The sequence below is a fragment of the Dermacentor silvarum genome, chromosome 2 (assembly GCF_013339745.2).
Source record: "Dermacentor silvarum isolate Dsil-2018 chromosome 2, BIME_Dsil_1.4, whole genome shotgun sequence".
NCBI lineage: Eukaryota > Metazoa > Arthropoda > Arachnida > Ixodida > Ixodidae > Dermacentor > Dermacentor silvarum.
Genome location: NC_051155.1, coordinates 55420435 through 55434850, shown reverse-complemented (window position 1 = coordinate 55434850; position 14416 = coordinate 55420435). Strand labels below are relative to the sequence as shown.

The 14416-nt window shown below is 43.8% G+C and overlaps 1 protein-coding gene across 1 annotated transcript in view; it reads right to left on the bottom strand.

The window, feature by feature from the left end:
* Nucleotides 1-14416, bottom strand: part of LOC119440046 (putative phosphoenolpyruvate synthase) — a 192110-nt gene that overhangs the window by 67134 nt on the left and 110560 nt on the right. The window contains exons 18-24 of the mRNA XM_049662720.1: nt 12305-12452; nt 11651-11768; nt 9845-9945; nt 7930-8001; nt 7742-7848; nt 3230-3302; nt 2135-2239 (exon numbers count right to left, since the gene is read on the bottom strand). Of these exons, the coding sequence (XP_049518677.1) occupies nt 2135-2239; nt 3230-3302; nt 7742-7848; nt 7930-8001; nt 9845-9945; nt 11651-11768; nt 12305-12452 (724 nt within the window). The remainder of the gene's footprint in view (nt 1-2134; nt 2240-3229; nt 3303-7741; nt 7849-7929; nt 8002-9844; nt 9946-11650; nt 11769-12304; nt 12453-14416) is intronic.

Here is a 14416-nt window from a genome sequence, read left to right as displayed (position 1 = left end):
GTCTCTCGTCGCGCAGGACGTCGGTGGCATGCGGTGTTGGCACCGCAGGCAACTGCTGCTGCTTGCTGGCTCGGGCAACACGTACCGCTGTGGTACACGGTAATCCTTTATGAAAGGGGACGCGCGAGAGGCGTGGCCGGTGCTTTGAGGCGGCTGCTGAGAGCGCCAGCAAGTGTCCGCAAGACGAAGTACGTCTACTTTTGACCTCATCTATCGGCGGCTAGAATAACCGGACTTGTCGAATAGGCAAGCGCCTCCCGCAATTAGTTGGATTAGTTGGAGACTCCCCGCCCTCCCCTCCCCCCCCCCCCTTCGCATGACTGTTGCGGAAGGAGCGGGGTCTACAGTGCCACGACTGCTGCTAGCAAACCGCGCTGGGTAAGCGAGCGCACTCGCTCAGACGCCGAGTGCACAGACCTGCTCCCTAGGAGGCGCTGGTTTAGCACAGCGGGTGAGGCGCACGGCTTCTGAGCGTCGGGTGGTAGTATCGAAACTCACTCCCACCAGCATTTTTCTTTTCGAATGTACTCTGTTTTTACGCAGTAAATTCTTTATAACCCTTACCGAGGTGAAGCTAAACGTAGGCGGCAGCTTTCGCTGACAAGGATCGCCTGAATAATACAGGCTTTTGAGTGCGAGGGTGACGCGGCTTCGCGGCGATGCCCTCTCCCCTCACGCAACACCTGGCGCTCCATCGCGGCAGCGGGCGTTCTCTTTCGCATTCCACGTGGCGTCGCAGCCAATGGGAATTTAGGCGCGATTTCGCTGTTACAGACGCCGGCGTTTGTGCTCGATGGGCCATTTGATGCGTTCGCATCAAGAAATTCCGGCAGATGTCATTCCACGATAACTGTCGACGTTAATGCGATAGCATTTAAACAATGTTGCTACACATCATATTCCTACAGACACCTTCGTTTAGAATCTCTTGTTGTTATCCGGGCATTTCCATTGCTGTGGCTATATGTGACATGCACTCTCACCTGGATCGGCCAACTTACCCATGACATTCGCTCCCAGGGTTGGCCGTGACCATGACGGTATGAGGGAGAGGCCATGACCACGCAATAGAGACGACAATGGAATGACGAACAAGGAATGACGTCAATTGAACGACGAAGGCAGCGTGGTGACGACGTCATGACGACAATTGGATGACGATTCTTAAATGATGACGATGGTAAAAGGGCTACGGCGTGACGACGATGGCGCACGCGGACAGTGGCATGACGACGAGTGTATGACGGTGATAGCGTGACTGAGAATGACGACGAATTTACACTGACGATGGCGTGACGGTGGCGTATGTCGAGAATCGGATAATGAAGCTGAAATGACCATGATGCAACGACCACGACAGCATCACGACGGCAGTTTCAGACCGAATCCATGACAACGATGCAATGACGACGATATCATGACAACGGAGGGATAATCACCACGACAGAGTAAATATGATGGAATGATGAATAAATGATAGCATTGCTAACTCTTGGACAAGCAAGCACAAGTAGTAATGAATTTTCCCTATTCTTTTGATGTCGTCTCGTTGCTGTAGTTGTTCTTCCTCAAGTGGTCATGTCCAGTATTCAATCTCACTCTTGAATATGCATAAAAAAGTTGTGTGGACTTGTGTGGACTCTTTCTCTCCTGTTTAAAGTGTGACCGTCCTATAGTTACTTGACTATGCTTTCGATGCTGGTCCCCTTAGAAAGTCAATGTACGCGTGTGTTCCTGTACGTATAGTGCTTTTTAGGTTTTATTTTTTTTTTCCTTTTTTATGATTGCTTGAGAAACAAATTTACCATTTTGGAATAGCCAGCTCTGCTAAGCGTACGTTACCATGATCCTACATAAAAATAAAAAAATAACTTGTTGCTTTGCGAACAGATCCTGTATGGGTGTTCGTGTTCCATAGCTCTTTTTCTGGTTAAAGCTATGCAGCAGAAATTGACTTACATGCAAATGTGCCACCAGCTGAAAGCTTGCTAAAAACCTCAATTTCTGTCACTATACCGCGTTTCACCGAAACAGGTTTTGAACTAAACATGTTTAGCTCGGAATCGTTGTTTGGAAATGAACACGACGTCTTCAGACAACAGTTATAAGAAGCCCGATTAACCACTATACTCACGTCGGACAACCACAAGAAGAAGTTGTAACGCTGTAACGGCATCCATGCGGGTACATACTGTGTTTGGTCAGGTTCGAAAGCATAAGACCACCGCATGCCATCTTCCTGGAAAGAGGCATAGAAGTGAGCCCTTCTTTATAGAAAAAACGGTTTATGCAAGCAAGTAGCTTTCGATGCATTTGAGATTACTCGAGCATTGTGCAAAGTACACCATCAGCGAAATTTCTTAACACACTGAAGCATCAATACAACGGTGCTACACCTCTGACGAAAGGTTTGAGCTACTGCATATATCTGTCCGCCTAGAAATACACGTTGCAATTTAAATTTTAGCATTAAGCGACAAACGACTATCACTTACACATTTCGAGCATATGCGAGTTTCAATACGCTATAACCAAAATTTATAATTTGTGAAACTGCAATACAGGGAAACAGACAAAAAAAAACCCAGAAATGTTTTTCAGGTAATATATAAGCCTGCACGTCACCTTTCTGGCGTGTTGGTAAGTGCAGGGTAATCAACAAAGATACACTCATCGCCAATTTCATTTGAAGCACATGATGACAGCGTAATCCATCAATTCGCTTTCTCTTTTTTGTGCGAATATGAGAAACAAAATATTTTACTTTCATATTATCCATGAGAGTTATATTATAATGGTAGATAAAGACATACGTTTTGAAACTCCTGCATGTGTATGCTGCCGACTCTCTATGGGGTACCTTAATTTACATCACCTACGCGTTTCCAGCACTTTGTACATTTGTGTGCACAATAATAATGTGCACTGTTTATCTCTTATGTGTGACTGCACTCGATGCTATTTACTGGCTTCCCTCTTAATCTTAGCTGTTTACACAATGTTGGCGTTCTTTATTTTGGTTATATTTAAAAGTATTATGGCAGCCGGAACCGGTATGACTAAGTTCCACAAAGTAAATGTCTTAGAAGAGTCATTTGTTGGGTTTTTAAAGTTTTTTGAAAGGAGGGTAAGGAAAACGGCCAATTTCAGGCTACACGTTTCATTTAATTGTATCGAGATTATTGCATTTCATCACTGACAATTCGAAGAAATGAGCACTAAGACGTACCCTGCAGTAAGTATCAAAAGCAGCATGGAGTATAGATGTAGTCAGTGGTGGCAATGCTCCTGGAAGAACTTCACTGGAAATGGGGTCAAAACATTTCTTAATGAAGGCTTCTGATTAGAAAGAATGGTAACTTTAACTAACTAAAAAAGCGGACCATTCGTTCAACACACATATATTGAACAACGAACTGGGCTGTCTAAGCATAAGCTGACTGCTTTCATAGTTTCAAAGGCATAAACCGTAAGTAATGTCCTTCCTTAATAATACGTTAACAGATAACTTAACATGTGTTTATTTCTTCCCATTTCACCGAACTGCTCTGTACGCAATGACATTTCGTACGTACAATAAACAAATTGGCAGTTTAGCCCGAAGGCGAACCATTGAAAGCGAAAGCAGAGTTCAGCATTGAGCTGAAGGTGCCTCAGAATACTCAATTATGCACGAGATGCAATCTCAATTGTGCATGAGATGAGAGCGAAACAGAACCATCGGCGTTCGCCAGTGTCCGCATCAACGATTAGATGGATTAACCCTGACGTGTACTGCCCGTTACGATCAGATAGAGTATGCACCACGATGTGATTTGCGTACAGCTGCTTAACTAATCTGTGTGTGCGTACAGCGTTTACGCCAGCAGCGCAAGTCAGAATGCTGACCTGGCTTTGGCAGAGCTGGCATTTGGCTTTCACTGCCGAACGCACTGCGCGGCTCCGGCGACCTAAGTTACCCACGCATGCGGTGTCATGTGCTTCGACATACTGTGACAACACGACAATGCCAACGGCGGTGCCAACGATGACGGCGCAACCGCGCCTCGATCGTGCCTATAATTGCTATCGCAATGCACTCCATGTACAGTACATGAGGATACCGTGTTGCATTACTGGGGAGAAGACAACCTTCTTCGCGCAAGGCAACCAACCAATATTTACACTACAGTATAGTACTTAAGAATTTTATGGTAAACTCCCTGTGCAAATAGACCTTAAGGCTATTTCATCCCGCCGGTGTATGATAATAGCCGATGGCACTTACACGCTCTTTGCGAGCGAACTAATTAGCTTTTATATTTCCGTGGGCTTAGCTCCCCTTGTACGAGCACAACTAACTTCCAATTTACGCACGCAATTGGGAACATGTGGACATAAAGTCGTAAACAATGCGTGAACGATCTTTCTTGGCCAGTGAACTGAAATTGCTTGGCTGATACGAGGTATGGCAGTGGCGAACTAACGCTCCCGTTGTCTTTGATTCGTTATTCTTGTTGTCAGATACTAGCATATTGATTAACTTTCCTTCTCTGGATAGAACAATTTTCCACAGATTACGTTGCACTTAACACATTTCTATTTAGGTTAAGGTCAATCATGGAGCCACTCTGAAAGTTTTCGAGAACGCATCAAGAAACGCTCTGAAGCATGCAGTGCTTAAGAAAGGTCGTTTTTCGTACGCACGATATCTTTGTAGCTAAGGACTTAAACGTTTAAGACATAGCACACCGCTATTCGCTCCCTCAAGAAACTGACTGACTGCGGTGTCGTGTATTCTGCAAATATATGTATTCTGCAATCTATACCAGATAAATTTGTATAGATTGGGGCCGCTCCACAAATCTGAAGAAAGCACGCTATAGGCGTTTTAAAGCTTCTTCACGCTAAAGTAGACATACAAATCACTAAGGAGAAAAATCAATCCTTATTAGCAACTGCAACAAAGCCATACTAACAGAGCAATGTTATGGCATCAGTTTTCTTTATAGTTTCTCCCACTGGCGGTATGTTCGTGGCAAATTTGTTAAATTTATGAAAATTTGAAGTGAACAACAGCACCGTTTTCTACAATAACGTATTAGCTGCAAAACCAAGGAACCTTCTGGTTTTGTTGTGCTTTCGGAATTGTAGATTTTGAAAATTTGGGTGATTGTAATTTCGGAGCAGCAATGTGCGAACACGTCGAATTACAATATGCTAAAAAGATGAAATTCAAAATTTTGTCTACAGACTATCGTCTAGGCGTTCGCCATTTTGTCAAAACATATGTGTCAGTCGCCAGCGTCTACATAAGGCGACACTTGAGAAGGTTCCATGGCGCAAGGTTAAAGACCAATACAAGAATGAAGAGGCGAAAGCAAAAATTGCAGGACGCTTAAGCTTCGCCTTTAAGAGTGGAACGCGATAGCGTTATCGGGCCCCAATCGCATCGCATTTTTCATTATGAGCAGGCTTCACTAAAAAACACCGCGTGGAAAAGCCAACTTACAAAGACAAAAGCTTACCGCAGTCCCTTCTCCTTTAAACACAAATGCATTGCTGAGAAGACATTTTTGCAGGCGCAGTATAAGCCTTCTTCTATCAAAATGTGAAGACCCTAGGACCTTTTTTTATTATATTAATATTTGTTTGCTGCTGCCCCGAGCCGCGCTCGTGTACAAAACGCATTAAGCCCGTTTCACATGGTGCGATATTGCAGTGCATTTTTGGCTGCTGCGATTTCCGCAGATGCGAAATTCACAATCCCGTTTCACATGGATCTACGGCAGCTGCGTTTTTCGCATACTCGTTAAGCATTCTGACTGGCGATGACGTATGAGCGAGCCGCCTCCTATTGGTCGTCTGTTTCCACCGCTACAGTGGCTACCACCGCATCTGCGTTTTTCGCAGAGTTCAGCACGCCGAACATCGAAAAAACGCACGCACGAAGGGTCCGGCAGCCTATTTTCAGCAGCTGCGAATTCGCACGTGCGAATTCACACACAAAATCGCACCATGTGAAACGGGCTTTAGGCAGGCAAAATTTGACCTGCCGAGGACGCGAGCGCCATCTGAATAGTGTTTTAGCAAGTAACATACCCGGGCGCGCCGCTGTTGTATGGTAGAAATGCTGGCAAAGGGGTTTCTGTTTAGTTTCCTCGTAACAGAATTATGTTTTTTCGTACATTCAAATTACAATCCCACGCTATCATGTCTGCAGGTTGCGGTCAATTCGCACTATACGATTTTCTGATGGATATTACTTTGAGAAATTCAATTTTGGTCACTAACGCTTTGCGCCACGCGGAGGGACTGTGTGATCGGGGTTGTTCGGGAGGATTATCTTGGTCGGGCAACGCCTCCAACACCGGATTTTCTGCTCCGAGGTTTAAATTAAACCTCCTTGGTCTGAAATTACAAGAGAGCTGTCACGAGACCCCCCCCTGCCTCCTAAGAGAAGTGTCACTTCGCAAACACGAAGTCAAGTTTTCGGGTTCGGTTTGTTGATAAGTGACACTGATGGAACGCTCATGTAGGAATCGCCTTTTGTTATTATATGAAATGCCTTTAGCATTTCTCGAGCTAATGCATCCCGGCTCTCTCCAAGCAGCTGCGTGTTATCAAACTGCTACGCGCAGCCGCACGATCCTCACAGTAAGGGCAGAAGTGACCCTATTCCATTCCTAATGGATAAACTGTTTCCTTACACGGTCATTAGTGCTGCGTCCTACTAGGCCTATATACATTTCCCACAGCTCAGAGGTACCGCATAGATTATGACCACGGCGCAACACAAAAAACGCCTGGCGTGTTTTTTTTTTTCGCACACAGGTTTAGCACTCCGGGAATAAATGCGGGCACAGAGTCTGGAGAGCTCGTTCGAAGCAGAAAAGACTACTGCCACATCATGCCGATATGCATCCTTTTCCTGGTTATGGGATACCTTGTGCATATACGGTACAGGTTGCGGTCTTCTTTCTTCTTTATCTGCCAGAACCTTGACCTACTGGTGACGTCATTGAGCCTCCGAAACAACGACTCAGACACTGATTAAGACCGGAAAAGGGAAAGGGGCTGAAACCAGCCGCGAGATTTGTAAGGAAAAGCTCTCGTCCACAGTGTTCGCAAGACTTCAGTAGCGCACATTGTAGGTAAAGCGTCGCTATAGCCTATTCACAACTTTTGTATGAGCGGAATCAAAGGGAAATAAAGATTTCCGCGCGCTGGGGCTAAACTTCCAGCAGACATGTCGCTCGCCTGGTGTCTAAAAACTGGAAGTACTAGTCGTTACGTGGCTCATAGGTAAAGGTCAGGCCTTTTCCGTGCTCTTTGAATAAAGACAAAATAACATCGAATTCATAAGAGGATGTCAGAAAATCGGAATATTTTAAAACCGAAAGAACAAGTCAATGAGTTGAAACGAGTTTTTTGTGGCTAAAGGATCAACACAGCTAAATGCACTTAAATTCTTTAACAAACCACAACTGACCTGCAGCTACAAAATACTCGTTCTAAATCACAATAGATCTCAAAGGCGTGTCAGGTAAGGCGATACACATGTGAGGACATTTTGACGTATATATAGCAAAACAATCGGTAAACCTCTATAGCAGATTGTGGAAAACCAGGTAACTAGAAATCACAAAACGCCATCCGGGAATTTCTTAACTATATTGTGTGAACGTAGCCTACCTCTCTAAATACGCATGCAAATATGTCAAATGCAGCCCGAAAAATTCGGAAAACCTTTAATACTCACGATATGTTTCCTTTGGTTAGCATTTCTTTTGGCGACTTCAAACCATTGTCAAATTCGTGGATCATTTCGCAATCCGACTCTCTGAAGAACGTTGTCACAGGCCGAGACTGCAAGCAACGACATAGGTAAGAACGCACTACGGGCACCAGTACGCTTCAAACTGAGCAACCGATTAATTGCATATTTACCTGCAGCATGAAGAATTTTTCATCGTAGAACGCCCACTCAATATCCTGCGGAATTGTGAATGTCTTCTCAATCTGTGTAAAAGGGTACGCGATTGCTTGAGGAAGTGCTTTCTAACATGCAAGGCTGCTGCGAATTCCGTGGGAAATCGCAATGGCAAATTATTTGCGGAAACCTACGCCATCTCTTGATAGTCACACACTTTCCCTATGCATTCAACTGACATCATGGTAAAACGGCACACATGCCTGCTTAAATTTTGTTTTCTATTCTATACTTTCCAGAGCATGTGTTGTCCTCGTAAATGCTTGCGACACTGTGGGATGTACTAGACCTTTATCTCGCCGTCGCTATTGAGAGCTCACATTCATGTAGCTTTCTGGAACTCTTTCAGAGGCACAAACTCTTGTAGCCTGCAGTAGAAATCATGAATGTCCATTATAAATCTAGCTTTAGCTGTGAAAAGCCAGTGCTCCGTAAACCTGAGTGTGTGGTTGAAACACGGCATGCTCGTGCGATCTTGCAGAATCGCAGACTCAATCCTAGCAAAGTTGATTTTTTTCGTTATTTCGATCAGTTGTATCAATAATGTTTAATGCCTGTAAATAAGCGACATGCATATGCAGTAAACCTCGTCCGCATATGACCTATATATGACAAGGCCTTCTATTCTCGGCATATTTAAACTCGATGTTACATTTTTTTCTCCCAAAAGCTTTCGAGAGGTGCAATTAGCACTTTACTGTAAAGAATATAATCTTCCTCTATACCAGGCGAGCTTGTTTTGGTTCGTACAAGGCGAGTCTTTTCAACTAACCCAATGCAGATATATCTCGACACCTATAGTTTGAGAGTTTATTCTCGTTATACACCTTCCATGACATTCTACAGGTATTAGATGGTTGGTTGAAAGATTGAGCTGAAATTAAACACCTAAGGATGTAATGAATAACTAGGCACACGTAGACAGACGTATGCAGGTAGCGTACGTTAACACCCCCAATTTTTCAGGTGCAACTTCAATGTACAGTTATAATCAGGTCTCGGGGTAACACGGCGCTCTCTTAGGTACAGCACCTTAAGTGGTTGAATTGCATATGACAATCTAACGCCATTAGAAGCAGGATGGATATGAGAGGAAGCTTTAGCTCTAGGCCAACTGCGATGCCGCCTACTGAAATACATGTAAAAGGCAGAAATGCTTTTCTGGCATAACAGTGGACCAATAATAATGAAGTTCGTTGCATTTTAGATAGAACCTTATATTGTAGTGACTGCTGCAAGCCGAATTTTATTTAGGACCTAAATATTTTTACAGAAATTGCGGAAAATTCATGTTTAAAAAAATAGAAGCACGATGTTGACAAATCCTTAACTGCATCACAAACCATTATCACGGGTATGTAAACTACATTCGTTTGTACATCCAAAGAGAATCAATCAGATATATAAATTTTTAGCTTACCTAATACTGTTACAATGGTTACGAAGGTTTTGCAAAATTAGTACTCACATATTAGTGGCGTATTTGACAGCCACGTGTAATACATCAATTTTGTGGGATTTAAATGCAGTATTAGAATGCAATTATAGAATTGTTGCAGAATTTTTATTGCTCACTTACAAAGTTGTTAACTTGATAGTTTTTCTTTGTGAAAATTTGCGATTTTCTACAATGGTTATTTAAAAAATGACAGCCTAAATCAAAACTTCGCTTGTTACAGTCACTACAATTTAACTTTTTGTTTTGAATGCAACAAATTTCTTCAAGTTTGCTGACATGGCTGCCAAAAAAACGAATTTCCTTTCCCATGGATTTATATAGGAGCCCCCGAGTTCTCTGCATACTGGACACTATCCGAATGTGGGTTTAAGTTATGTATAACATGGACCGGCAGAGGGAGATCACGACATTACCTGCATTCCAATAATGCCCAATTTTTCGACGTCTTCATCACACATGGAGGGGATCTGGGCCTTCTCCGAACTCTGCGGTACCGTAACCACACCACCGTTCTCTGCAATGAGATGCTAAGTCACGTGCTGCATGATGGCAATGAAGAGATTTGGCATAAAGAATGGCATCCGACTGGAGTACAGAAGTAGCACCAATAAATCTTACCATTTCCGACACTATGCAGAGAACCGAGCTTACTATGACAGGTGTAAAGAAACAATGCTTAACCTTGTACTCGGCCGCGCAACGCTTGAAACAGCGAAGCTGGGCGATCGTAGCCCAGCATTTTCCGGAAGTGGACGCGAATTTTTCAACTTATTACACATGATGATGATAATTTCGTTTCCTTCGCATAACATCGATTCCCACAGGGCGTGGTATCTGTCGGATTTTTTTTCTTGGTTGCCATTTCACAAACACAAACAAAACTATCAGATACACATCTACATATTGTAAATACAAACATAAACAAAATTAACAGATACACATGTACATATTCTAAATACGCCAGCCACAACTCGGCCAGTGCATATGATTAAAAAGGCTTCACAGAAGCCAATTGGTCGAATACAGGTAGCCACTCTGGGGGTTCACATTGTTCACACTCTGGGGGTTCACATTGTTCACAACAAGTCTCGGCTGTAGATCACACTCTCAACAAAATAGTGTCTTGCGGAGTGAGCCTGTATATAAGCATGCCTGATATCCATTCTCGTCTGCCATACGCTATGCATGCATAAGCAACATCAGCATATCACTCGGTACTTCCCTTGTATCCGATCATGGAAGAAACCGGATGCCGAAAGGGCTTAACGGCAATTCTTTTTTAAACGTTCTTTGTAGTTGATAAAGTGTCTGTCTGTCTGTTTGTAGGACATCCCTCAGAAATACGCTCGCCTTGGGATCGTGGGTACGCAGGTTCGAATCCCGCTTCGGCAAGAAACTTTACTTCTTTTTATTTCTTCATTGCTGATGATGATGGTTTCTTGATACGAACCACAAATTACGGCTGGAATAAACAGATTTGCTCTTAAAACAACTCCTTCACACGAGAAATGTGTGTGCTCTTACAACATCAGAATTGGATATAGGCTGCTTACAACGATCCTGACGAACTAGGCTGAAGTTCTAACGTTAGTATTTCACGTGTAACGTCAAGAAAAATCCGACGCTGCTTTTGCAAACATCCAACCTTTGCCTGAGCGTTTGAGCACATTGGGCTTTTGACCACATGGGATTGCAAGCCATGTGGTAAATTTATGGCAACCAAAAGGCGTGACGCTGTGCCTGCATTTCTCCAGAGTTTTATAATTCTGTAGACCAACTATGATGGCTTAGTGGTTATTTGCGCTGTTGAGGACAGCGTAGTGGATTTCATTCTGAGCTGTAGCGGCCACATTCCGATGCAGGCGAAATGCAGAAGCCCGCATGTAAGTAATTAGATTTACGTAGACATTAGAGAACCCCTAGTGGTCACAATTATTCCGGAGTCCTAAACTACGATGTCTTTCGTCGCTGCTGAGTTTTACCCGTGAAACAGTCAATCGACCAATAAAGTCTCAAACGAGCCTCTATCGTACGCCGTTAGAACGCCGAGATTTTTCTTTTGTTTCAGGTGGCTGGACCCATAAATAAGAAATATAGATCTTCGCGCACATTTTGATTTATCGATGTAATCGCATTCCAAAGTATGGCATCGTCTTTTAAGACGCATTCTTTAGAACAGCAAGCCCCAATTGTATGATGTCATAGGTTTGTAGGCTCACCGGACGTGGTTGTGTAGACAGACTTGTGACCTATCTGTTTTGACTCGATGGTCAGTCTCTGCGTGCCCGTCTTCTTCAGAACAAAGGTATCCGGGTCTGCCGATGCCGATACCACAGACTGCGCAGGAGCAGATCCAAATGTATTAGATACCACCAAAAATTGCCAAAATAGACCTCCCGCGCTCGTGAAAATTAGCATCACGCGCATGCATTTTTTTCTAATTAGCAGCAAGGGAATGGTTCGGCTGTCGCATTAACTTGGAAGGCGGAAACTTTGATTCAGTAAATGAGCATCATAGTATAATGCTCAGAATATTTTAATCATTCTTTCCATTGCCATACCACCGTTATATCAGATGAACATTTTGCACTATTAAAGGTCACATATCACAAAATTAGCTATTTGCATGTGCAGAATGACGGGACGCGTTCCTAATAAGCCCGGCGAAGAAGACGCAGGTGCAGTTTGATTTGGCATTTCTAGAATATCATGCCAGTCCATAACCCCCAACACATACCGTCAGTGGTCTCGCAATCAAAAGAAGGAAAGTCAATAAACTTAATTTACTTCAGCGTCTACAAATTGTAGCTCTGAATCATTTATTGAATATCCAAGAACACTCTCGAGAGGATAAAATGTGATGCGCCGCTTACTTCACCGATGCCGTAGTTGGCGGTCACCGTGACGTACGATGGGCTCCCGGTAAGTGGGTCACATGTAAACATGACACCTGCCGTGGTGGCGTCCACGAGTTCCTGTACTACAACTGCCATTGGCACGTCCAGTGGCTGTCCATATTGCCTGCGAAATACCAAGACAATGTAGCAGAACGCAGCACATAATACAACGCTCAGAAACCCGCTGGTCGATCGCCGAAGACAACAAACTCACAAATGCAGAACCTGTCACACGTTTCACCTGAAACAGTGAGGTGCCTGGCGTCATAAAAGAAAGCTCAGTATGGCTTCGTTGAGTTTTGATAGCAAGTTTTCAGTGATGGATAGTTCTTGGTACCTTTCAGATAATGTCCTCTTTCAAGCACACGTCTAAGCTCAAGGAAGGAAAGTGCTTCTCAACGAGGTTTAGTAAATACAGACACCAGCGCAACTGATGGTACATCAAAAATGACCTCGCGATTTGAGTCATTTTGTTGGTTTCGTTCTGAGAGCTCGATAAGAATGCCCATATAGATTTAACCCATTTCCAAACCGGAGTGCCAAGCTGATATACCTAGCGCTTCAAAAAGCAATAACTATAAGCTTGGGAGGGCGAACATCATGATACGTATCTCACTGCGCAGATACACAAAAGTAGGTATGAAAGTTACGACCTTCACTTCTTTATTTACAATAAAATACCTAGATATTAAACACGGCAATGTTATAGTTATTCAGAAAAACTGCAGTACAGTGAGAAGCATGCCATATTTCCCTTTTCGCGGTGATACCGAGGGCGCTGCCATGTTTGATCACGTGGTTACGCGTCCATTGCTTGTCTTAACTGCCTCCGTTGCCTCGGTGTTTACAAAGTATGTACTACCAAATGTCGAGCAGGCTTTCGCCTTCTCGTGTTGCAAGAGTGTAATACCTACCGAACTTTTTTTCTGCCTATTTGCTCGCTGGTGTGCTCATTTCCGACAGATTCGTTCTATCTGTTCACAAGGCTTGAAACGTAGCTTTTTGGTACATTGTAATACCTTGTAGAAAACATGTATTATCGCTAGGAACTCACTCTTGCGGACCGTCACGAAACATTCAGCTTCGACCATTCGTGCACGATTGGTGTAGTCCGTAATTTGTTGTGCGTATATAGGACGCATATATTCAAGATTGCGCCCATTCATTCATTCTTGACACGTTGGCGATAGTGTGGGTGTAAGTTGCCGTGCCAGTTGGAGTAGATGTGATACTGTGCGCGAAACTTATAAGAGGAAGTGGCGCTACTCCTTTCGTCATTGTTTGATGAGTGCTACTAACTCTTGCCTGTATTCTCGAGGAAAGCCGTACATTTCAAAGTGCCGGTAACACGTAGGCGCAGTTGCAGCAGCGGTCTGCGAACTTGCCCACATAGATTCATTCCGTTTATTAATTCGCCAGTCACTATTTTTGCAGCCAACTAGTGCGCACGGCTTCAATCCACATTGTTCAATCCAGCATGATTGCAGCACCGTGCGTTAGCGAAAACTCAGTTGCATTTCCAACAGCTGATCGCCCAGAAGCAAGGTAGAACTGGTAATCATAGAATAAAGATCGAACTGCCAGTAATGGTTTCGTATTCGTGCGCTGTCGCTGAGGCCACGTGCGGCGCGCCGCCACAATCGCCATCTCGTTTCTCTAGAGCAAAGTGCTCCGCGAAAAGGGTCAATATTCTACGTCTAAGTGGCGTAATCATTTTTAATAACAGAAATAAACTACCGAGCAAGAAGCAAGCTGAGTGAGGATGTTCGCCGGATGTGTGAAACGCTAATTTCATTCTTCTCTAAGTCAAAGTCCTCTTTCGTTTTCCAACCTTCATGTACCTCTTCTATGCACCCTGCATGCAAGTTTGCGTATTCTGAATTTTTCAGTTGACCTTACCAGGACTGATGAGCTCTATGACTCCACGTTTAACAATTTCAGAAGAGATACAGCGCATCAGTTGCAGCTTCATAAGGTGTCCGCGCACAAAACGCAAGAATGTCAATCCTAAACATAAATGCTGGCTCCCAAATAAATCTGTTTAAAAAAGTAACGGAGGCACAAGAACACGCACTCACAGTGATTCAG